We start from the raw sequence: 25,860 nt of genomic DNA on the forward strand, positions 1-25,860 counted from the left end.
GGCTTATCTAATGACTGGCTAGGTTCCCTTTTCATCTATAGCCCAATATTCACTTTTCATCCATTAAGGCATATTGACAAGCGAAGGGGTAGGATTTAGGGAAGGGGTATGATATAGGGAAGAAACCAGTTGGTTCGAAGGGGTAGGATTTATTAACATTGAATAACGAAAATTAGATGTGCTTGCCTTTTAATTAAGGACTCCTTGGTGGGGTGTCTGATGACAACAATCAAATCCACATATTATCTTGAACACCAAAAACCCAAAGCTAAAGACATCATATTTTATAGAGTACAACCCATCCATTGCGTATTATGGGGACATGTAGTCATATCATATTAACTGTTCAAAATAGTTTGTTGTTTTCTTTATAGATTTCAAAGTAATACAAAAAAAAATTCCAATTATATGAGCCTCATAAGTAGACATTAATCCACACATTATACTTTTGTTATGTGGATTTTATGATGTAAATGTATTAAATAAATTTTGTTCTATATTGTACATTGACATAATAGAGGAGGTAGATATGATCTCTCCAGATCCTGCAGTATGGGGATTGGTGAGGTCTGGATTGAGGATTGTCCATAAGGATGAACGACAGACACGTGTACCTCGACTTGACCTGTGATACCCTGTGGAAGAAAGGTTTAAAATTATTAGATGTTACTACCCATATCAACAAGGTGTACCTTTATTTTCGGGAGCCTTTCCATAAGAACTTCATGGTTAAGCGTACTTGACTTGAAACAATCTTGGGATGAGTGACCTTCTGGGAAATTTTCTTAGGGAGTGTGTGAGTGAGGACAAAACACACTGAAAAGGACACGCGTTGGTTTGTGGCGTCTTGAAGCTGCTCCAGTGAGTTGCCTATTGTGTAAAGTGAGTACGTGCTTGGCCCGTTAACACGATATGCATGTTCGACAGGAGCTAATATTGCGGAGTTGTCCATTAGCAGACCGTATGTTGGAGATGTTCCTTCATCCTCTTGCCCTTTAGGTTTAAGTACCTCGTACGACTCTCCTACCACCTCATCCATGTCATTTCTGTTGGACGACAGTCTCGATGCTAAGGATGTGGATGCCCTAGTCATGCCACCTCGTTCTCATCCAACATCATTATATGAGTCATCTCCCCATCTACTTCATATAAATGATGATGTAGTACCTTAAGGCGGAGATGGTAGACCTATCGGACGACAATGAGGTAGGAGACTGGATGGAGATGACCAACAAGGAAATGACAGACGTAAACGACAGCCATCCCAACACCAGAAACCACTTGTGTGTGGCACTTGAGTAGTCATTGTTATATATGTACTTTACAACCTATATTGTGTTGTATATGAGCCTGATTCTTATGTTTTCATGTGTATGACCTCAATGCATTATTTTTGTATAATTGGGGATGTTTATTTGTTATTTTCTAATATGTATATGTAATTGGAAAATACTATTGGCATAGTCACAATGTATGCAGTTGTGTATGAAAGTTGTAAAAATAATGTTATCGATTGTCGATGAAAACTGTTTTCTTTGAATAGTTACAAGCATGGATGGATATAATCAATTGTAAGAGGAGATTTTGCCGATTTTTTTTTTTTTTTTTTTACAGTAATTCGATGTAGTATGAATGTAGACAGTTGTGTATGAAATTTGTGAAAATACTATTATCGATTGCCAATTAAAACTGTTTTCTTTGAATAGGTGCAAACATGGATGAGTATACTTGATTTTAAGAGGACACTTTGCCGAAAGTTTTATAGTAATTCGATGTAGTATGAATGTAAATAGTTGTATATGAAAGTTGTGAAAATACTATTATCAATTGTCGATGAAAATTGTTCTCTTTGAACAGGTGCAAGCATGAATGTGTATACTCAATTTTAAGAGGAGATTCTGCCGAAATTTTTACACATATATCATCATGGTTTTCCTAGACAAAATTTGATGTCATGAACATGTTGGATTTCATGAAAATAAAATGTTGATGTTGATGGTGGGTACATGATGCTTTGTTTCGATTTTCATGATGATGTATGTGTGAAATACGATGCAAATGAAATGATATATGGAGGCACTAATCTTAAATTAAACTAGATGCAAGTGACAATTCTATGCAAATGAAAATGTCAGACTTAATGTAAATGATTTACTTAATGTAGATGATGTTAAGTTGTTATTCTTGAATGGATGAATTAAATGTAAAGTGGATCTACAATTTCTATTTTAAAGGGGCCTTTCAAGGACTTCATAAGAAAACCATGAATTATGAAGGTACATCCTTTGATACTTCCAGCCTAAAAAACGCAGGACTATCTAACATCTTTTGTTTAAAAAAAGTTCAGCATTTTTTATGTGTTGAGAAACTTCAAAATAAATTTGAATTATTAAATTGGAGCATGCAAAAAATACTGAATGGTTTAACATTTTTTGCTAAAAGATGCTGCCCTAAATAGCGTTATTTAATAAAAGACGTTGGGCTGTTAAACTCTTTTTTTTTTTAAATGCTGAATTATCTTTTATTTAAAAAAGATGCACAGAGAAATAAAGTTTTCCTAAACTTTTCTTAAATATTTTTAAATAAAATAAAATTAAAAGGGGAAAAACTCGGATTTTTAATGCCAAACATCACGAATTTTGGAGCTTAATCTAACCAGTTCTGATTGGACTTTGCTTCGTTCATCATTTGCTTTTGTCTTTCGAGAATGGATGCATTGGGTGGTTGCGGCGGCAGCCACGGCGGGTGGTGGTGGAGCTGGCGCCGGAGAAGGCCCCGCCCATTTCGTTCGCAGCAAAGACAATCCAAAGCCTCCGGGTCTGTAGAGGCTGCCGGAAACGATGGTCACCGGTTCCCCTTCAAGCAAGCGCTGACGGCGGGCTCTCTCGCTCTCACTGGAGACACCATCGCTCAGCTGAGAGAGCGGTGGATGAGAAGAAACAGTTCTCCCAAAATTGATTCTCTTTCTCATTCTGACGATTCCGTTAATAAGGTCAGTCATTGTTACAGCTCTCACTCTCTCGCTCATTTTCTGTTTCGGACCCTTGTTTTTTGTGGATGAGAAAGCTGAAGAAAACAAAAGCCTATGGAACTTACATTTTACGAATTGAAAAAACTGAAGCATTTGACTGTCTTCAACTAAGATAAATGGGGGAAGAAAGGATCCTCAGTAGTTAGGTGAACTTACAATCGTTGTTGTAGTTATTGTTTTAAAAGAACAAATATTGTAGCAATCTGTGTTCTTAAAGGCAAGTACATTCAAAAGCCAACCAGATAAAACACCTTAGGTCTAAGCTTTTCAGATGTATTAAAGGATGTCAAGTAATCTTTGATTTTCTAATTTTGAGTATATTTTGAAAATGAGAGAGTGACATAAAATGAAACAACAATGAAAGATTAGTAAAGGTTGAGAAACTCCAATTTGAATGCTTCAGCCTTCAAGATTGATCAAACATGTCAAATAAGACAGAAGGAGAAAGAATTGGGATTATGATAATTTGTTTTGATGTGCCAAGCAAAGCAAAACCTATGGCTGTTTCACAGCATAAGATGATGAATGAAAGGTGACATGTAGCCCTTTGTTGTGCTACACTATGAACCATGTAGCTTTCTTTCTTCTTAAGGGAGTAGGGCAGTGCATATCCAGAAATCACGGTTAAAGGGTGCCCAATATATATAAAAAATTGTTTTGAGATAATTATAATTATTAAAGCTTTCATCAAGTTTTAACCTAATTATTAACTCTATTAAGACATGAGGATTAAGAGGACATTTTGCTCATTAGAACCACAAGCAAATATATCCAAACAAAGGTAAAAAAGTTTAAAAAAGTACGAGCATGGAGAGTGACAGGCACTGTTGTGGTGCGCCACAATACAGGGGGCAGCAGGAGAAAACTAAAGTATGGGGTAAAAGAAGGTGATAGGGCTGTGAGCAGTTGGGAGATAAACTAAAAGTAGGACAGCCACAAAAGAAGACCAATCAAATATTGAAAGCAAAATTGCCCAGCCATTTAGCTCATAAGAAAATGGAGATAAAATTTAAAAAAAAATAAAAACCATAGGACAAGTTTGATGATATTTTCTGTTTTCTCCTTAAATTTCAAATAGTAATTATGTAAAACTTAAATGGTAGCTTCATGCTTTTCTCTATGGAATCATAAATAATGAAAAACTTAAAATTTTTGAAGTTTTCAACGATCAAAGCAAACACTGGTAATTAAGAGGAAATTTACAAAAAAAAAAAAAAACATGGGAACGTGTGCAAATTGCAATCCTAGTTGCTGATGTGTAAAAAAAAGTATTGCAACATGTGCAAGTTGCAATTCCTCAGTTATAGATGCACTCAAATAACAATTTAATCCCCACCCAACAAAGATGGAGTTTTATTCAGAAGGGAATAAAATAGAGGCTGGGCATACAAAGTGCAAAATGAAAGGCTGAGGAAAAATCTTGGGAGCTTTGGGGGGAAGGGGTGGGGACTCCAGCCCCCCCTTACATCTGCTCCTGAAGTAGAGCATTTGGAGCTTGATACACTAGCAATGATGCTGTATATATTTCATAACTAATAAATCCTGGAAGTACAATTTTTCCTTTTAGAGAAATGGAATTGGAAAAGAAACTTGACTTTGACCATTGAGATTTTATTTATCTCTAAGATACCAACAAAGATTTGTTGAAGTAATACTTTTGTTGGTCAAAAGCATGTAACTTGATGGTTGTGACTAGCCACTCATTATAGCGCAAGAAAATTCCTCCATTTTGAGGTTATGTCCAGCTTTATTGGGATGTGAATCTGGAACCTAGCTGCCCTGTTATATGAAGTTTCTGTGAACAAGTGAACTAATCAATGGGTAGTAGATACCTATATTTTCTCAGTCAGAGGCTGATACATTTCATCTTGCCTATATGACTGATACATTTCATCTTGCCTATATGAAAGGTATCATTAGGAAGAATTGGCATTCATTGTAATGCAGTCCATTTTTGTTAAAAATATTTATTTTTATATGTTTCATGATGATATAAATGCTGACATTGTATCACTTTATTCTATCCATTTGTTGTGATTAGGAGCAAAAGAAATTAGAATGCTAAACAGGACATGAAGCTAATGTAAAAAATAAAGAAAATTCGGTCCTAAGTTTTTATTGGGCTATTATTAATTTATTATCATGAGAATTTCAAATTGTCACTAGTTGTAGCCTAGATCATAATGAAACATGCTTGCACAAATTTGGGCCATTGAAAGAGTTAATACCACCAAGAAGGATAACTGCTACTTTCATATGTAAGCTCTGTATTGAAATAACACCTGTGGGGGTATCAAACTATTATTTTTTCTAACTTGGGAATCAAATGCAAGCTAGTACAAGACCAAACCTTCAAATTTTGGAGTTTTCCCAATGAATAGAGCAATTGATCTTATTTTCAGTCTTGCATGCAGATTTGAAATCAATTAGAAGATAAGATTATAGGAGGGACTTCTTGACCTATGGCTTGTATGGTCTATACAAATTATGCTTCCAAAATTGTGGCTAGCAGTTTCAAGTTGATTGCAGAGGCTGCTTTGACCCTACAAAGACAGGAAGATTTTCTGTGGTTGTCAAGGCTGATTTCCATTTTAAAGGAGTTTCAAAGTCCTCATAGTATTTATTTTCTGCTACATTTCTAGCAGTTGGAGTGCATTGCAGAAGTAGGAGTAGTAACATAGGAGGAGAAACCAATAGAAGGAGTTAGTTCTAAGTTTCTATCTTTTGCCTTAGCAAGAGATAAGTTAAGTGGATGCGAAGTATATGTTGTTTAATAGTTGTATGTTTTGTATTGATTAAACAAAAATAGGTTGAGTTAATACCAAAAATAAAAGCTATCGTTTTGGGTGTGCGTCTAGAGAGGGGGGGTGAATAGATGTTCCTGGAGGATATTGAAATTTTCTACAATCACAAAAATTCTTTGGCAAGAAGTAAGACTATTATATCACAATAAATTTCAAAGCAAATAAATACATACAAGCAAAGTAGATGAGATAAGGAGAAAAGAGCTTAACACCGCGATGTTAACATGGTTCGGCATGGTGCCTACGTCCACGCCTTGAGTCCAACTCAAGGATTCCCAAATCAACTAAATGATCTCCTATCAAGACCGAGAAGCCTTTGCAACAATGGAACCAATCCTAGCTGCTCACCAAGAGCTTCAACCAAGGTGTTCACCAAGAATCACCTTACAATGGCTCACAAAGAACCTCCAAATACAATGAATCAAATAGCCAATAGATACAACACGAAATGCTCCTTTTTGAGCTGATATTACACAATGAAATCCTCACACTACTCTCTTTTGCAAATGATGTATAAACAAGAATATAGTGCAAGAGAGCTTTGAGCAATATGAACCCTAACAATGAATGCTTCAAGTAATATTATCAACAATCAATACTCAATCAATCTCTTTAATGAATGCTAATGGGTCATATTTATGGCCAAGGAGACGAGCAAGTCGCTGGCTAGCTGTTGGGCATTAATGGAGACAAGACAAAGCAAAAACTAGCCGTTTGTCGCGTATTTATTACAATCTGCCGCAGTCACTAGTCGACGAGTCGCACACACACACACACACACGTCAACAAGTGCCCTATTCTCGTCGACGAGTCTCCTCTGCAAGTCTCAGGTAGGCCTCTAGATCTCCTAGTCGCCGAGTCACCTGCATACACTAGTCAACGAGTGCCCTGTTCTCGTTGATGAGTCACCTCTACAATCTCAGGTTGGTTTCAGGATCTCCTAGTCGACGAGTGCCCTGCACTAGTCGATGAGTCCCTGTTTTACTACACAAATTAGTCTCTAAATGTATTAGGACAAGTCCAAATGAAGTGTGTTTGTTCTAATTATAATCCAACCTTGTCCAAATGTAGTTTTGACCAAGTATAAGATGTCTAGTTTATAAAACATGTTTGAAAACTTGTTTTGACATCTTATGCAATGGTGTGACTCGGTATGCATGTATTAACTCGGTTTTAATGTTCTAAACTAATATGAACTAGATACACATGCATTTGCTTAGCTTTTGCAAAGTATTCTTATACACATCACATGCACAAGAGTTACAAAGCAGTTCCTACCTCTCACACAACCCAACAAAAACAAACAAAAGTCTTCATATATGCTTTGGTTGGTTGTGCTTCAGGTGTCATGTATGTTCTTTGGTTACGACCTTTGGTTATGACCTTTGGTTATTGCTTCTTCAGTCATTCATTTGCTCATTGCCTCATCAAGACTTGTTTGATCATAATGCTTTGCTTTGGTGTTGATCTGTATACCTGAACTTAACTTGGGAATATAAAATAGGTAACTTGAGGGTCACCAATGGGTTGTTATCATCAAAACCAATTGGAATGAGATACCTTGGCCACTAGGGCTAACAAAAGCTTTTACTTGGTTGGTTGTGCTTAACAAAATTAATACCAAAAACTTGCTGCAGATTAGGAGGCCTTTGAAGGCTCTCTCTCTCTAGATGTTTGCGTGCTGTATTGTAGGGATTCCAAAACAGCTTCCCATCTCTTTTTGCATTGTGATTTTGCATGGAGGATATGGAACAAGCTGTTTGGTATTATGGAAGAGAGTTGGGGTTTGCCCCTATTCAGTGGAAGACCTGTTAGACATCTCGTTCGTTGGCTTTGAAAGAAGGAAGGATAGGGCAACTCTGTGGAAGTGTAGCAAGTTTTCAGTATTATGGGTTTTATGGTTGGAACATAATGCACATAATTTTTCTGGGAGAAGTTAAAATTGTCATTGGTGTTGGAAAAATCATTTTTGGCTTCTTGCCTTCTTGATGGCGTGTCAGGTTTGGAATTTTTAGGATTAAATAGGGATTGGAGGAACTGGTTGGCTTGATTTTTGTTGTTTTAGTTTTTTTTCTAGTTTGAACCAGATTCTTTTTTCTTTTTTTTTCGGGAGATTTCTTTATTATTCTCCCTCCTAGTAAATCCTTACCCTATTAATGAAATCTCTTTTGCTATAGAAAAAAGGTAGAAATTGTTAAGTCAATATTGTAAAGATCTTTGAGAACAATTGGTGTGGTGTAGGGTGAAGGTAACACATTATTTGGACTAATGTTATTGGAGTTTGAGATTATTATTATATGGTTAACTCAAATGGAATTGAGTGAGCTTGAAGGTTCAAAATTTTTATTTTTTCATTTGGATTCTCATTTGCAGGTGTTTAATTCATCTTTCATGATCATAACATGTTTATTTATTTTTTAAATCATTGGAAAAATACTAGCATTTAAAAAGAAACAAAAATGAGGTGAATTTGGGTGCTTGTGCCAAGTGCAGAGGGCGCGACTGACCCTCTCCTACGAGCAGCACTTGGCAGTTGACTGCCCAGTGCGTACCTAAGGTGGTTGACCAGTTGTTCTGTGGTTGGTTTTGTTGGTTTCACACAATAATGACAAGTATGGTGATAACTGCTCTCTTAGGATGTTGACCAGCTCCACGACTGTAATTCCAATGGGCAAAAATGGACTGCTTGGACTATAAAACCTTAAAATAAGCTCCCTAAGCCTCAAGAAACACTATTTACAGTCTTACTTTTCAACATCTAAGCTATTCTTCTCCTAACCTCTCTATATTCTCTCAACATGCTTAATTATATATTTAAAGATCATTTTCAGAACTCTTGTGCCATTTTTTAATTATTTTTCTTGTATTAAAGCTTCAAATTTACGCAACGCCTTGTGATGAATTATTTCTTGCTTTCCATTCTTCTCTTTTGTAGACATTGTAGGGTTGCCTTGCCTCTATATAAAGCAATGGAAGTGAAAAATTTTGTGGATGGTGGGACCTCAATGTGGTTGAAGCCTTGAGAGAGTGGATGTAGGTTTGGGATAGCTGAATCACTATAAAAGAGTCTGCAATTCATCTGTCTTATTCTCCTTAAACTTTTTCTATATTGTGTTTGTGTGTCTTCACCTATTTGCACAAATTGAATTAGTTGGTAAAATTTATTTGGGAAATTCATCACCCTCTTGGGTTGCCATTTGGGATGACAGTTAAAGATTATTTTTTTGTTTATACAATATGTTTTCTTAGGATGTCATGAGCACCCTTCTTTCAAACCATGATTGGCTTCGAGCACTCCGGATGGCTTCCTATGGGTTTCTTTTCTATGGCCCTGGTTCTTATGTGTGGTACCAGTACCTTGATCGATCTTTGCCAGCACAAACAGTGGAGAACCTATTGCTGAAGGTATGGTTTCTTTCATTTTCTCATTAATTTTTTTAAAAAATAAAGATAATGAACTTGAAAATTTTGAAGGAATATTTTTTTTTTATTTTTTATTTTTTTGGACACCAACAGCCCAGTAGCTTAGTGGTACTGCTGCTATCCCATTGAAGAAAGTATAGGAGTTTTAAGGAATTCTTTTAGGCATCCCAATGACAGATAAAACAAGGTTTTGAGGGGTCGCCTTGCCTATTGACTAGGCATGGGTTCTTAACTCCTAATCCATCCTTAAAAGGCAAACCCCAAATCCTCTGACCTGAAAAGATAAAGCTGCACTAAACTATATATTTTTTAATTTGATTTCCTTGCAGGTACTGTTAAATCAAATTGTTCTTGGTCCTTCTGTGATTGCTGTTGTATTTGCATGGAACAATTTGTGGCAAGGGAAACTTTCACAGCTTCCAAATAAGTACCAGAAAGATGCCCTTCCCACACTTCTTTATGGTAAACAACTGTTTGTAGTAGCAGTCTTTATTTTAAAACTTACTATAGCAGTAAACATTGGGTTGTTTTTTTGGGACCCTGGCTTCACATTTCATGTGATTCTAATTTTGTTTACTAACTCTTGTGCAGGATTTAGGTTCTGGATTCCTGTCAGTGCATTGAATTTTTGGTACATTTTCCTGCTTTTCCTTTTTAAGTAGTTAATGTAATAGGCCTCAATATGAAAAGGTTAGGCATTGGTTCCAAAATTGCTGAAATGGATTTTATCTTCTTTCCCGCCTTCCCTCCCTCCTTGATCAAATTGCATACGCATAAATCCTAAATCAATTAGACATTTTTCCTAACTTCAAAACTGTGGCTTGGCCAGTTGGCCTAAGTTGACCTACACTGTCAATTCTGTTCGGACCAAGAACCTCACTGTAAAGAAGTTAAGCTTCACTTTCAACCACTATTTTTGGTGGTCATTTGGGGAATAGCATTGTAATTTTGTAAGAGTAAATATATTTTTTCTTTGTTCAGTAATTGTCCTTTTAGAAAATTTACTAGAACATTCAGATCATTGCATTCAACTTGGGGGTTGATTTTATACTTGACAGTGTCAATTGCAGACTTGGGAACTTTTTTTCCAGGAGGGGCAAGATCCAAACATATGCACAGTTTGTTTGATAAATATAATTTAATATAAATAGAAAATAATAGTAATTCAAATGAAATTCAATTTTAATGCAAACCATCATATAATACAAACTGACAATTACTTTTTCATGCTTAGAGACTACCAAGTAATAACAATCATATTCACAATATCTTATCAAAAAGAAACTACAATGATTTTAAAGTTGGAGAAATGTTAAGCAGCAGCAGCCAGTATAGCCGGATTAGAGGCTCAAAATGAGCTGTGCAATGCATGTTATAATGGTCCGACTATTTTCACACCTTTGTGAAAGGGCCGTGTGGCGTTACTAAAGCACTCTTGCTTAACTGACCAGCCTATCGTTTACCAACATTCATCCACGAAACACTTTCATTAGCATTCAATCAAATGACAGCGGAAGGGAGACAAGTAGGCTAAACACGTTGATAATAGCTAGTAAGTTTTACAAGACTGATGAATACTCACCCTCCCCTAAAGAGGTTTTTATGTAAATATCATCTTGACACTAAGAAACATCAAAGTGACCAAGGAGTCATACTGCCTTATTTGGCATACAAAGAAACTACTAACAGAAAATAATTCTACACTAGTATTTACATGATGGAAACTCATCCTAAGCACACGAGACAAGTGGTCACAAGCAAGCATAATGCCCTGAACAAGCTTAGCTTGTGGTACTCCCCCACTTATGCAGTCGACGTCCTCGTAGACTTTGGCGCTAGGTGCACTTCTACTTTTGCCACGAACGGTCGCATATGTTTCGCATAAATCCAACTGCATTCTTCATCACCATGGCCTTTCCACTTCACTAAGAACTCCTGCTGCTTCTTCCTTGAGGATATGAACTTTCTGTTTGTAAGGATATCTTCAGCTTCACGTCTGTCAGGTGGCACTATCTTCAACTCTGCTCTGTTTGTTTGACTTCTGTTGAGATCATCGGTGTTGGCGTTGAACGGCTTAAGGCAGCTGACATGAAACACATGATGCACTTTCGTCTGGTTGAAATGTTGCAGTCTTCTCCCCTGATCTGCCCACTTCTTCATCTGCTTAGAAGCTTTCTCCATATAGGCTCAGACGATCTTTGCATTCCGTCTCCATTCTCTGGTAAAGATGAACGCCCTGGGACTTTGCTATGTATGACTCGCCCACTGTGTGACGTAACAATGGTTGCTGGTCTGTAACAAGCTCAAAAGGGCTCTTATTGGTTGTTGAGCTCCTTTGGGCATTGAAACAGAACGGAGCCATATCAAGTAGTTGCACCCCATTCCTCTGGTTGTTGTTGACGAAATGACTCAAGTACTCTTCTAGTAGCCCTCTAAATCTCTCCGTCTATCTGTCGGTGAGAACTCGAAGAGATGTCAAGATGTTACCTAAAGATCTTGAAAAAATCTGTCAAGAAGTTGTCAGTGAATATTAAATCTTGGTCGCAAACAATATCTTGGGGAACACCCCAATATTTCACAACATTCGTAATGAATAATTGTATCGTCTCCTCTACCGAACAGTACTTTGGTGCGGCCATGAACGTACCATACTTTGAAAACCTGTCCACACCCGCAAGTATAGACCCTGCATCTCCCACTCTGGGTAGGTTGGTGACGAAGTCCAAGGAGACCCACGACATGGATGGTACTAGTATGGGCTCCCGCAGCCCTACACTCTTCTTCTGCTCTCCCTTGTCTTGTTGACAAGTGAGACAAGTTCAAGTATAATGAACCACATCATCTCGCATGTGTGGCCATTAATAACTTTACTTCAGTAGTCTTGTCATTGGAGTCATTCTCCACGAATACCTCTCAACGAACTTCTTGTAATAGTTAGTAAGGCCAAAAAAGGAATGCAACTACTTCACTGTCGTGGGGATCTTCCGTTCTTGAATCATCCTTACCTTCTCCATATCCTTTCAGATACGACCTTGTTCAACCACATGACCAAGGAATTTGTTGCTCCGTTAAATGGAAGAGCACTTCTCTTTCTTCACATATAGATTGTTTTCTCTCAGCCTGTCAAATACCTTCCATAGATGCTCTTCATGTTTCCTCTGAAACAACATCGATGCTCCCAACAGTGCTTTGGAAGGGCGAACACATCCCGCTTCCAATTCATCAAGATGTTTCCCTAACTCTACTATCTTTGGAGGCGCCATCCAACATGGCCCTATAGGAGGTGGTTTCATTCTTGGCAACAACTCGAACTCATGCTCCACAGTCCATCTTGAAGGCTAATTGTGAGGCAGTTCATTCTGTAACACCTCGTTGTACTCATCCAACATCGCTTGGATGGTCGTAGGTACAGCTCTTTGCCTATTTCTTCATCTACCACCACCGTGGTTAGATGTGTCTGCTCATCCTTTCTCAATCCCTCATTGAGTTGTATGGCTGAAAGGGACTTCCCATCATCTCCTTTTGTTGCAACAACTTGCACTATGCACGAGTGATCTCTCATCAAACATAGGAAACCAACCGAAGGCATCAACACTGCCTTCATCTCCCTTAGGAACTCCATTCTCAAAATGACTGGAAAGTCATCCAATGGCACCACTGTGAAATTCAAATGACCTTCCCACTTTCCAAGCTTCACAGTCACTTGCTTAGCTACTCCCTGAGTAGGCTAGGCTATAGAATTAACTGCTTTCATGCGTCCTGTATCCTTCTTCAAGGATAAGTTGAGTCTCCATGCTTCCAATTGCGAAACAAAATTATGAGTAACCCTCATATCTACCATAGCACCGGTACTCTTTCCATTGATCCTCAAGTCCACAAACATTAACCCTTTTGCTCGTGTAACTTTCGAAGCTTTTGCCTACTTTTCCAATGCGTTCACCTGCCACATTGCATTCATCCTCGAGGTATCATCCTCTTTCTCCTCGCTTTCCACCACTTGACTCGAAGTGGAAGCTTGTAAAGCATTGAGTAATCCCTTGTGTGGACACTCACTCTATGAGGCCCTTGACATAAGAAATATGAAATTTTCCTCTTTCCATTAGGTGTGTTGATTCCTTTAGATGACGAAGCTTCCGTTGAGGTTGATGCTTTATAGTTGGCTCCCCCACTCTTGGGTTTGCCTTTCTTGAAATATTTTCCACTGTTTCCCTCTCCGCCCAGCCTTTTGGACAAAGTGGTACTATCACTAGCGTAGTCAGTCAAGCGTCCTACAGCAGCTTGTGCAGTAGACAAGTCTTGAAATCTTTGCCTATGAAGTTCAGTTCTTGCCCACAGTTTCATCCTCTTTAGAAAATAGAACAGCATGTCCTTCGACATGTCCCTGATATCCAACATCAAAGCATAAAATTGTTTCACTTATTCCCTGATTGACCCAGTATGCTTAAGGCCTCTTAGCTTTCTCCTAACATTATACTCAATGTTCTCAGGAAATAATTGAGCCTTGAGCTCTCTCTTCAAGTTTGCCTAACTATCCACTACATAGCGTCCATTTTCAATCTCATTGTACTTGGTACGCCACCACAGTTTGGCGTCACCTAGGGGTGAGCATAATTCGGTGAAAACTAAATTAACCAAATTAACCGGCCAAAATTGGCCGGTTCCGTTCGGGTAAAAATCCCGGTTCGGTCGGTTCGGTTATAATTCTACAAAATTTCGGTTAATCGGTTTCAGTTTGGTTAAGGGTAAAAAAAATTTCGGTTAACCGATTAACCGAATTACTAATTAATTAGATTTTAAATATAATTTGTGAATATAAATTTTGCTTATACAAGTGCGTTAAGGAGTTTAATTAACCTATTTGGACTCTTTGTTATAAAGTAAAATATTATTTTCATTAATAAAATTAATAAATAAGGTATTTAATTAAGTTGGATTTGGTTTTAAAAAAAATTTATAATTGTATTATATTTCTAGCAATTAATTTTAAATGATTTCGGTTAAAATCGGTTAACCGAATTACCCGAATGGGCAATTCGGTCGGGATTGGTTCGGTGTCCTTCTTCAATTCGGTTGGTTCGGTTAATGGTATTATTTAACCGAATTTTTCGGTTAATTCAGTTAATTACCCGAATTTAACCGAACGGACCGTTTGCTCACCCTTAGCGTCACCAACCAAGTACATGGTCGTAGTATCCACCTTCACCTGTTCTGAGGCCATACTCACAGCGCGTAAGTACTACTCCACATTGAACAAGAAGTTGTCCAACTCCTTGGAATCATGGACACTCCCATATGTTTTGGGTTCTGGTACCTTGGTCTTGCTAACTCCCGGAGTGTTGAAGTTCCCCATAGCAAGAACCTTTAGATTCATATTTGCATCCATTCATAATTACAAAGTTTCCATTGTATGCCGAAAGTCCTCTGACCTGTCGCCTATCAAACTTGTTTGATGCTTTTGTGATCCCATCACTTCATCAACAAGTTCCCTCATTTGGGCCACCTTCGCGGTCACAGTGTTGGCTATTGCCTCAGCCCGTGCTTCTAGCATGTTGATTCTCCCAACATTGTTTGGTGCCATGGTCACTTACCAAAGCTTTCCAAATCCCACAACGAAGGTAACTGAATTCCCGTAGCAACCTTTGCTTTGATACCAGGTGTCACGGTCCGACTATTTTCACACCTTTGTGAAAGGGCTGTGCGACGCTAGTTAAAGTACTCTTGCTTAACTAGCTAGCCTATCATTTACCAACACTCATCCACGAAACACTTTCATTAGCATTCAATCAAATGGTAGCGGAAAGAGTAAGCAATCATGAAAGCAATGGCAAGCAAGCAATAAACATTGAAGCAACACAATTCATTAACAATACCTCCGTTGACATTGTGTGTTTAGCGAGGGAGGCAAGTAGGCTAAACAGGTTGACAATCGCTAGTGAGTTTTACAAGACTAATGAACACTCACTCTGACCTAAAGAGGTTTTTTTTGTAAATATCATCCTTGGCACTAGGAAACATCAAAGTGACTGAGAAGTCATACTGCCTTATTTGGCATACAAAGAAACTACTAGCAGAAAATAACCCTACACTAGTATTTACATGATGGAAGTCCATCCCAAGCACACGAGACAAGCGGTCACAAACAAGCATAGTGCCCTGAACATGCTTAGCTTATGATACATGTACATGCAATCCCAGGCCACATAAAATGCAGGCGATAAACCACTAACACCTTTCTTGTTGGGGCTCCGCACACTGGGAAAACGCTCTAGCAACAGGAAACCGGCGACAACAGAACGAAGAACTCACCCTAAATACAGCTTTTTTCATACATGTTCACTTGCATCACATACACAAGTCTGATCTTTTGAAGAGTTATAGCTGTACACAGGGGATGTTTAATATCATTTTGTTTCCTCTTTCCAGTTTTGTTGATGCACAATAAATGGGTGGCCACAATGCATTTGTTTGCTAGTTTTCAATTTTTGTTATAAGTTTTTAAATGTTGAGGTGACAACTGAAAAACATGGGAACATGTTGCCAAAATTTTTTATTACACAAAATTAAAGTAATATTTCATGTAGCATGCAATGATATATCAGGTGGAATTGAGACATTTACTCCACATTAGAAAGACAGTGTCATATCAACTATGTGGCAATATATGGCATCGACTATCAAGTAGGGCTTATGTGTAGGTTTTGTGATGCCACATGGGCATGCATGGAGGAACAAAGCTTAAACTACTAGCGAACATGTAGTAATTATATTTAAAATGTTTCCACTTGTAAAATATTTCTCAAAACTCCTGAAAAAATGAATCTCCCAAATTTAAAAAAAAAAAAAAAAGAAGAGAAAATCATTTTAAAAAAAATAATTCTTAAATGTTGTATGATAGGATTATTTTGGAGTATCATTATGTAATATATATTCTTCTATTATAATCTCTTGAATTTGTATTCTTTTGCATTTTCATTATTTCAATTGATTCTAGCTAATTATATTTTAATTGAATTGGGCTTTAAATCTATTTCTAAATGCTGGATTAATAGTGATAATTAAACTGAAAGAGGTTGACAATAAGTTCATGGTGATTTAATATGATAATGAATTGTTATTTCATCAAAGGTTTATAAAACAGCAAATTGGTTGCCAGCTTTCACTTTTTCGTTGTTTCTAGTTTCACTTTCAATTTTTTTTACACTGATATCAGACACATTGTGCTTAGCATTTCTTTCCCTCTCAAGTATTTTTTAGAGATAGAAAAGTAAGTTTATTAATGAATAATTTAAATAATTAAAAAAATATTAATAATAAAAGAAGTCCTCCAAACAAATGAGAATAGAAAAAGCTACAACAAGTTGCCTGAAAATGTCAAAAGCTACAAAAAAAAAAAAGGAAAGAAAGGGAGAAAGAGAAGCAAATAAGACTTTATCCAAACAAATGACATGGTGATAAAAGATTCTAATTCCTGTCTTTCAATGGAATCCATGTGATAACAAAAGTAATAATAATAATAATAAAAGAAGTCCTCCAAACAAATGAAAAATAGAAAAAGCTACAACAAGTTGCTTGAAAATGTCAAAAGCTACAAAAAAAAAAAAAGAAAGAAAGAAGGAAATAAGCAAATAAGACTATTTATCCAAACCAATGACGTGGTGATAAAAGATTCTAATTCCTCTCCTTCAATGGAACCCATGTGACAACAAACCAAATCCATCAGCAAAACACCTTTCCTTGCTTAAATTTACCAGTTGCCAAAACCTTGAAAATTTACCTTCTCATAAAGTACACACTTGGTGAGCTCAGCCAGATCTCCCTTAAAACATTAAACAGCTTATACCAAAGATTGGAAGCCATTTCGTAATGAAGAGACAAATAATTGTAATCTATTTGGATGCTAGACGAACATGACATAACACAAATGTCCAGATGCAGTCCTTTGTTAGGCATTCTTTCATGCAGCAAATTCTCAGTACCAAGTATGCTAAAACCAAGGTCCAAGTGACATTCCTTTCAATTTTCTTATTTGGTTGGGGACTCTTTTGGAGACAGATTGGGAGTGGGGGACTAGAGCTGTCCATTTCTTGTCACCCTCCCCCTGACTGGTCACCTTAGAATAAGGAATTAGACAACAAATCAAAGCATTAAGTCCCACTAGGTGGGGTCGGCTATATGGATCATTTTTTGCCAATTAACATGAATGTGGCCAATTTTTTCTGGCAACTTAAGAGCTATTAAATTCTTTCTCACTATCTCATTCTATGTTATTTTACTTCTGACAAGTTATTTTAAGAGGTGCAGGAAAAAGAATTATGTCGTTATAAAAACTTAAAAGCAGAAAGGACTTCGCCTGTCAATTTCAAATGGCAGGTGAAACCCAAGATTGAACAATCGAATTTTATTCAATACAGTCTAGTCCTACAAACTTGGTCCTGCAAACGCAAGTGCACCCTTACAGCATCATATTCAGTAAATGCAAATGTTTGCATTAGTTAATTTGGACTAATTCTTCAACTTAGCAGTGCAGACTTAGATTTTCCAGATAGCATTGTTTTTTAATTCCATATTTACATTTTGTAGGGTGGTTCCTCTTCAAGCTCGTGTAGCTTTTATGTCCATGGGTTCTATATTCTGGAATTTCTTCTTATCTTCAACCATGAGCAAGTAGTGTCAACTGCTGAAATGGTTATCAATGGCTTAAATCTCTCTGCAATTTTGAGCATCAGGTATCCCTCTTTAGTCAAAACCTTTACCTTTTTCTGGCTTTAAGCTGACTGGTTTGGTGACTTTAATGCTTACTAGTAGAGACTCGTACGATGCACGGGACCTTTGAGTCTATAATTTGTTAAGCATTGTGCGATATATATGGCTAATATTATTATAAAATAAACAATTTAAGAAAACAAAAATTGTGAACATAAATAATTTGTTCTTTAGTATGTCATATTTGATTTGCTCTTTCAATTTGATTAATTGATGTCTAAATAAGTGACTAAAAGTAAAATGTTGGCATTCCGAAAAACTTTGCAAACATTGTATCATGTTCAACGTGATGTTCTTTTGGGTTCCACGCGATCATTACTTAAGTATGATATGTGGGGCTCAAAATAGCACAATGTCAAATATGTTTTTATCACGCTATCAACTAATAGCATGTATATTAGAATTCATGTGATTTTGAAAGAAGAATATAAAATTAAATTGACTCATTTAGGATATCTTTTAAAAGAAACTTGCAATTTATCTATATATCTGCCTCATGCATTTATTAAATGTGTTTGTTTTTTAAAAAAGCCAAATATGAAAATTAAAAGTGCAATAAATGTGTGTTTTGAATTGTGTTGCCATTACGATAAATTTATTATTTAATTATTTAAAAAAAATCTCGTAGGTTCTTATTAGACCTGGCAAAGCGGATCGGGTCAAATAATCCGTGACGGATAAGGCGGATTATTGGGTGAAAAAATCATAATCTATATTCGACTCGTTTAAGTGGCGGATTAAGCGATTTCGGGTCGGATAATTCATGGCGGATGGGCGGATAATCCGCCATTCTCAAATATAATTTTATTAATAATTTATTTTGTGTCATAATATATTAAGTTATATACGATAACTTGCGATTAGTTTGTGTATTAACTTTTTTAGCATGGATATTAAATGTTAAAACAAATGTTACAATAATAAAACCCAACAATAATAATATTATTTAATATGTACAATAAATTTAAACATGAATAAAAACCCTTAAATATACCATATGCCAAAAAGAACCCCCAAAAATCTATGCACATAATACCAAGAAAAGAACATTCTTAATAAATATGACGCAATAAATATAATAATGATATTCCCACATCCATGAACTACACACAAATATGCTAATAAGCATACAATAAACCTACAAAGATAATACCATATGATAATAACAACCATATAACCAATGATAAAATATATACATAATAAATAAATAAAGAAAACACATAGACTATAATATTACATAACAATATAAAATAATGAAACTAGTAAACCAAGACACTGCATATATTATATAGAATAATAACCCAGAATGATAATGGAAACAATATAGAATAATAATAAATCATAAGAAATCTAAATATATAATAACAATTAAAATACATCCTAATAATCACATAAAAAATTTATCTTTATGAAGAAGGTGACGACCATCGGAATATGGGGAAAGCAGCCGGAGTAGGGATCTCGAAATAACGCCAGAGAGAGGAGAGCTTTCGAATGGCGGGTGTCTGAGTGTTGGATGTCGGTGCTACAAGTGAGGTGCTCTACTACTGCGAGACGGTGGTGATGGCGTGAACGGGGGTTGGAGCCGCAGGAGGTGACGATGGTCGTGAGGCAGTGGGTGCTGCCGTTGCTACTGTTGGCCGTGTTGACGACGAGGATGGACGACGAGATGGAGAATGGCGGGCACTGTGTGACTTCTGGTTAACAGGAGATGGGCAAGGTAGAGTAGGGATGCCGGAGCTGCTACCGCTACTGCTGGGTGTTAGGGGCGTGAAGGAGAGATTGGTGCTCTTGGAGCGCAGCAGTGTGGCGCTCGTGTTGGAGCTGTAGCAGAAGGGGGGAGGCTTGGCTGGGAATCTGGTGATGCCGTGGTAGTGAGAGAAGAGGGAGGTCGGGGGATCCGTGGGCATTAGGGCAGGGCTGGCCTTGGAGTGGGACTCCACTGTGAAGACCTGGCATAAATAATGCCTAATGGGTCGTGTGGACAATGTTGGGGCACTGGGCTTTCCATAGTTGGGCAGTGGGCTATGGGCACTTCTTGGGTTGGGTTAATTAGTAATGGGTTTTTAAGCGGTTTGGCGGATATCAGCTAGATAAAACCGACCCGACCTGCTAAGGAGGCGGATATGAAAATTGAAAACCATATTCGACTCATTTAGCAAGCGGTTGATTATGAGTCGGTTAAAACGGGTCGGATGCGGGTCGGATTAACGGATTTTTATCCATTTTGCCAGGTCTAGTTCTTATTCTATTTTATTTTTATTCAAAATCACAAGCAATTAGGATTGAGGTTTTCAAGCCCATAGAGAGGCCCTTCTGCTTTTATATATATTATTCTTTCTTTTGGTTACTAAGGCAATTGTGGGCTTCAAATCAGGTAGATTCCTCGCACCCAGGTCGAGAGAAGATTGTGCGACCAGCAGCAGCATTGGTTCAAACCTTTCTCTAGTTTCCTTACATTTTCTATGGAGCAGTCTCTTGAACAAATGAATGAATGTTGAAAAATTTTTGCATTGGAAAAGGAGTAGCTTGATCCATTTTAGATTTTTTAAGAACAGTTGGTTTGGATGTATATAATCTAGGATACAATATTGGTTTAATTCATTCAATGAATGTAATATGATGAATGCAACTAGGCCATTGATTTGCATTCTTGAAGTTGCTGCAAATTTTGGAAGCTGTTGGGTTATTATGCCAGTTCCATTCTTCCATCCAGCCCACGCACTCATCTCTTTCACGGTTCACTGCAACTGGAATGACCTATCACACATAATTAAATCAGAAGTTCTCTTTATCTTCTGGTTCAAAGGCAATGCTTTTACCTGCCTTCTGGAGTGTTTTTGTTCAAAAAATTATATTATAAGAACTTTCTTTTTATTGTGATAAATTTATTATTAAGATAACTATATTGCGTTATGAAGCAGATTAGGTAATCAAAAGGTATGAGCATCATTAGTTTACATGCAAAGAAAAGTCATGGTATTTTCTCAAAGTCTTAAGAAAGATGCTTTTATTTTTTTGACAAATTAAAGGGGTTAGTGTTCTGTTTTTGTTTTTAATATTTTTATTTGTTTTGTTTTTTGTACCATTGAGGTTTGTCTTAAGGTAATTTTGAGATCAATAGTTGAAACTGGGTTGCCTTGCTATTTGTGACACTGAGGAAGTCGCATAAAATTTATTATTTGTAGTGCTTTTAGTGAAAAGATATACTCATTGTCTTGAAGGATTTAATTTTTTATTGGTGGTAGTTCAAATATAATGTGAAGTAATGACTGTCAGACAGAAGATGACATGCCCTTTTAAGAGAGAGAGAGAGAGAGTAGAAAAGAAGCATTGCCTCATGACGCTTCGGACAAATTCTCCTTTTAGGCTTTACCCTTTAGCTTTTACTTTGGAAGTAAACTGAGGCAGACGGCTTCTGAGTTGAGAAGGGTTGAGGCATCCCCATCCCCATGGTAATGCTAATGGTAATGGTACTCGGTTCCATTTCAAAATTCCAAAGACACTGTGAATTTGCTTTATATCAAATCCAAGGGAGGTTTAGCATTCAATTTTTCCACTTCCACTTCACCGTTCAAATTTGTGGCACTGTGACTTGGATGGAGAAGCATTCCCCATTATGATAAGATGCACCTTCTTCACAGTTCAGATTTTTTTTTCTTTTTCTTTTTCTTTTTGTAGTTACAAAAATTTTAAAAACATAATTTTTCTGTGTCAAAAAATCAATTGAATTTACTAACCTTTTGTTAGCTAGAAATCTGTCTACTAATCCTAATTGCACTAATTATTGCGTCGCTTGGATCAATCCTTGTGCTGGAGTTCACTAACTTCTTTTTTCTTAGAAAGAATTTTCAATCACCAACTTCAGTTTAATGCAAAAAATCACATGATTTGGGAGCGTGAATTTCAAGTTTTGAGTTTGAATTTGAGTAGATTTTGGATAAAATTCGGTATAATTTTATAATTTTATCTAAATCCAAGGACCTCCCAAACAAGATAAATCATTTTAGTTTATGCTGACTCAAATTTATTATGCCTTACTAATTATTTAATAGTCTCTTTTTATAATTTCATTTTTTAAGATAACTTTTTATCACCAAAATGTCATTTCAGCATTCAATTAAATTATCATATTTCCTTTTTATATATATATATATATATATATATATATATATATATATTGAATTCAAAAACTCTTATTCAACTTATTTGTAAATTAATCAATCTTTTCAAACTTATTTAGTTTAAACTCATCATATAATGTAAAATTGACCATTAATAGTTAGCAATAAAATAAAGTTAACCAGGCGGTAAAATAAGTTAACCTCACATAATTGGACATGTAGTGATTTTTGTTTATCATTATTTATTATTGTAAGTGGAGGAAAAAAGTAGCGAGGGCTTTTATGACTTTAATCCATTATTTTGTTGACAAAATTTTAATGGAAGGATTGATAAGTTAATTGCATCGGCACACTATGCATAAGTAAGCATTTTCTATCGTCCCACAAGAGAGGCATATTGTTTGTGAGGAGAGTCACTTCAATGCTAGATGCACATTTAGGAAGATCAGAAGAAAATTGAGAAGAGGAATCGGATACCTATCTCGATTTGTACTGATTCTTTTCTCTCAAGCAATAGCCACCAGACAAGAGCATCAATGGAGTGGAGGAGGAATATCACACTTTAACATCAGAATTGAAGAATCAAAAGAAACATAAAACTATAAAAGCCAAGAAGCTAGAACATAATGGGTGCATACATTCAAACAGGAAAGAAATAGAACCTTTAGTAAAGAAAAAAATAAAACACCCCACAGACCAAAGCCACCATTTTGTATTCCCCTCCAAAGGGATTGAAATTTTGCAGCCAACAAGGGGTTGAGACACCATGAGCCACCGCATCAACAGGTATCCCCAACCAGCACGCCCCCAAAGACTTCCACTTCCCCCGCCAAGCCCGGTGCGACATTGGGCCCTTACCGACGACCGGTGGGACTACTTTTTAGACGATCTGGAGCTTATGCAGCCCCTTGGCTTCACTGGGTAATGCAAATTTTTTACTCAAACCTGCTTAGATGATGTTTAGAATGCAAAATCCATGATCTTTTTATTTCTGGATTTATTTCTCCATAGTTATTGAACAAGCAGACTCTTGACCCATTGTGAGTTTATGATTAAGCAGATGATTAGGCAAGCTAAGCAATCACCCTAGGGCTCTACTCAATTTTAGGAAGATTGACGGGGAAGGAAAGGATGCATTCTTGATTTCTTGAAAAGAAAAAAACACATCCTCTTTTCGTTTCAGTCCTTCTCTCACTTCTTTATTTTACGATAGCTTAAAGACTCATTGCTGCAAATTGTAAGATGATCTAGTTTTAGAATGGACAAGGACTTGTTTCAGATGCAATGGTCAACAGAACTAACTAGCCTAAATGTGGTAATTGAATAGAAACCCCCGTTTGGAGCCCAATAGAAACCCAATGATAATACGGAAATGAAATCCTTGTTTCACAACACACAGCAACTCTGCATTGAGCATGAAGATGTCATAAATCAGAGTAATTTCAAATTCTATGCAGAGAAAAACTAACTAATTACAAATTCAATCGAAATAAAGTAAAAGTTTACCATCCCAGCGTATTTCATTTATTAGAGACCAACTCAATTGTTGGTCAATACAGTATGAGTGCCTACAGGTAATTCCCCCAGTTACCAAATGATTCTGTTTTCTGCATGTGAAAAGCTTTGTTTGTCGCATCACAATTCAACATCAGTTGATGGGTTTTAGAATTTTAAGAAAGTTTACTGTTTGATCCTTATTATTATTGGCCATGATTTCGCTTCATGTATACCATCAATTGATCAACTTCAGGAACTCAAGGCTGAATTACTATACCAAAAATTAATGACTTTTGAGCAAGAGAAATAAACATTAAGCATGCCACATTCAGATGTTCCTATTCATGACTTAAGTTCTTCTGTCCATTAAGCATGCCATATTCAGATGTTCCTATTCATGACTTAAGTTCTTCTGTATTTCATATTTTTGTTGGCAAAAAACACATGGAAAGCTTTTATGTTGTGTTTGGGATCATGGAGTTCGGGACTTAAAGTTGGACAAAGTAAAATATTTGGATTTGAATTTGTGGATTAGAAAAAAAGCAATACACTTGTCTTGCATATCCAATGCATAGGGTCAGAGTCTCTCACTGACTAGTTGGTTGTTATCTTCAAACATGGATCGCAAGAAGCACTTCTCAGTGACCACCTCAATTCCCAATCCTAACTCCTCCCTCAATAGTTACAGGACTAGAGAAGCAAACTCAATATCCAGGCTGGTCCCCCCTTCACCACCCATTCATACCTTTATGGATCCATGGCCAGTGCTTGTCCCGGAACGGGAAGAATCGCGATTGACCCAGGATGAGCAAAAGAAGGCCTTGAAGAATCTGAAGAAAGAAATCTACAACCCAATGCCAAAGAAGATTTCAAGGAGATTGAACCTGTATTACAGAGAGGATTCCAGACATAATTTCATAGAGAAGGAAAAGGAGAGAGATGACGATGGTAAGAGGTGTGCCATTTGCTTAGAAGATTTTGAGCCCAGAGAGGAAGTGACTCTAACCCCATGCAACCATATGTTCCATGAGGACTGCATCGTGCCATGGGTAAAGAACCATGGAAAGTGCCCAGTTTGTAGGTCTGCAATATATGAGCGAGGAGGAGAATCTGCATTGTCCATAAACAACAATAATCCTGCAGACATGAATGCTACTAATTTTTTGATAATGAGCTTTCGTCGTTTGTAAAGGCCCAGGCCGAAGCTTTTGAATGGACTAATGTAATTCACTTGTAGGGTAGTACAGGAGAGCGATGCTTTAACTTATCATGAGCAATGTTACTGCAATATATGTTTAAATTTTAAACACTTTTCCTCTTTTATAAAAGAGTAAAGGCTCATGACAAGAACATCAGTTGAAGTAATTGAACTAAGATAGAAGCTGGAAAGAAAGAATTAAAAGCACTCGAGCACATCAACCCTATTTCATATGATGAAGAATTCATGCTTGACACAAAAATGGAGTTCCATGGCAAGCATAAATATCACAGATCCCCCAAATAATTGGATAAGGCTTTGTTAAGTATTCATACGACAACCATAATGGTTAAACTTTATAGTCTTAATAACAGCAGAGTCAACACATTATTATGTAATAATAATACTTGAGACTGAATTCATGCTTTCATTAAGCCATTCTTATAAATGGGAATTCAAATACGTTTTCTGTTGTTGCTTTTATTTTTTTATTATTTTTTGTTTTGTTTTTTTTTTTTTTTTTATTTAGTAAAAATGCATATATATAAGATAATTGCAAACCACAATTTTGAATAGAGAAACCAAGGGCCTGTTCAGCAGTGTGGAAAATAGTTTTCTTTTTCCATTTTCAATGTTCCAAATAATTACAAAAATCCCACCTTGCTTTCTAGTTTTCCACCATCTGTATAGAAAAGTTGGAAACACCTTTTTATTGATTTCCAGCTTCCAATCTAACTGTTGGAAAATGAAAACAAGGTGGCTTTTCTGTAATTATTTGAAAAACTGAATATAAAATGAAACTATTTTCCACAGTTAAATAGGCCCTAAATTTTCCATTTGACCAGCATTTGCCTCCGTATCAAACTTGCACATCACAACTAATTACAAAAAAATTAAAAAAAAAAAAAAAAAAAAACTGATGATTCACTCTCTGTCATGACTTGGCAGCTTATCCAACAGCATATTTCACAACCATTCCCATTGTCAACTGTGAACCATCTGCTGGATAGGAAATGTATT

General features: G+C 36.6%; 2 protein-coding genes across 3 annotated transcripts; both read left to right on the plus strand.

Annotated features, from left to right (window-relative positions):
- The first annotated feature begins 2,611 nt into the window (after nucleotides 1–2,611).
- Nucleotides 2,612–24,345, plus strand: LOC131148734 (protein SYM1). Of its 2 annotated transcripts, none has more exons than XM_058098637.1 (6): nucleotides 2,612–2,992; nucleotides 9,085–9,240; nucleotides 9,588–9,720; nucleotides 9,850–9,889; nucleotides 17,839–17,984; nucleotides 20,403–20,690. In XM_058098637.1, exons 1-5 carry the CDS (start codon nucleotides 2,708–2,710, stop codon nucleotides 17,924–17,926), a joined length of 702 nt encoding a protein of 233 aa, XP_057954620.1. In that variant the 5' UTR covers nucleotides 2,612–2,707; the 3' UTR covers nucleotides 17,927–17,984; nucleotides 20,403–20,690. The 2 variants fall into 2 exon arrangements, with proteins under 2 accessions (XP_057954620.1, XP_057954621.1); XM_058098638.1 differs by lacking the exon at nucleotides 20,403–20,690 and adding an exon at nucleotides 24,325–24,345 and having other exon boundaries at nucleotides 2,636–2,992.
- Nucleotides 22,773–24,970, plus strand: LOC131148735 (uncharacterized). The gene is made up of 2 exons (XM_058098639.1): nucleotides 22,773–23,066; nucleotides 24,331–24,970. Exons 1-2 carry the CDS (start codon nucleotides 22,912–22,914, stop codon nucleotides 24,830–24,832), a joined length of 657 nt encoding a protein of 218 aa, XP_057954622.1. The 5' UTR covers nucleotides 22,773–22,911; the 3' UTR covers nucleotides 24,833–24,970.
- Nucleotides 24,971–25,860: the final 890 nt, after the last annotated feature.

The sequence above is a fragment of the Malania oleifera genome, chromosome 2 (genome assembly GCF_029873635.1).
Source record: "Malania oleifera isolate guangnan ecotype guangnan chromosome 2, ASM2987363v1, whole genome shotgun sequence".
NCBI lineage: Eukaryota > Viridiplantae > Streptophyta > Magnoliopsida > Santalales > Ximeniaceae > Malania > Malania oleifera.

What these genes read in the sequence shown, in the direction of transcription:
- LOC131148734 (XM_058098637.1), top strand. Translation starts at nt 2,708, where the DNA reads ATGGATGCATTGGGTGGTTGCGGCGGCAGCCACGGCGGGTGGTGGTGG. An exon ending in CTGACGATTCCGTTAATAAG is followed by an intron (nt 2,993 to 9,084) that starts GTCAGTCATTGT and finishes ATGTTTTCTTAG; the next exon opens with GATGTCATGAGCACCCTTCT. An exon ending in TGGAGAACCTATTGCTGAAG is followed by an intron (nt 9,241 to 9,587) that starts GTATGGTTTCTT and finishes ATTTCCTTGCAG; the next exon opens with GTACTGTTAAATCAAATTGT.
- LOC131148735 (XM_058098639.1), top strand. Translation starts at nt 22,912, where the DNA reads ATGAGCCACCGCATCAACAGGTATCCCCAACCAGCACGCCCCCAAAGA. An exon ending in CAGCCCCTTGGCTTCACTGG is followed by an intron (nt 23,067 to 24,330) that starts GTAATGCAAATT and finishes CAATAGTTACAG; the next exon opens with GACTAGAGAAGCAAACTCAA.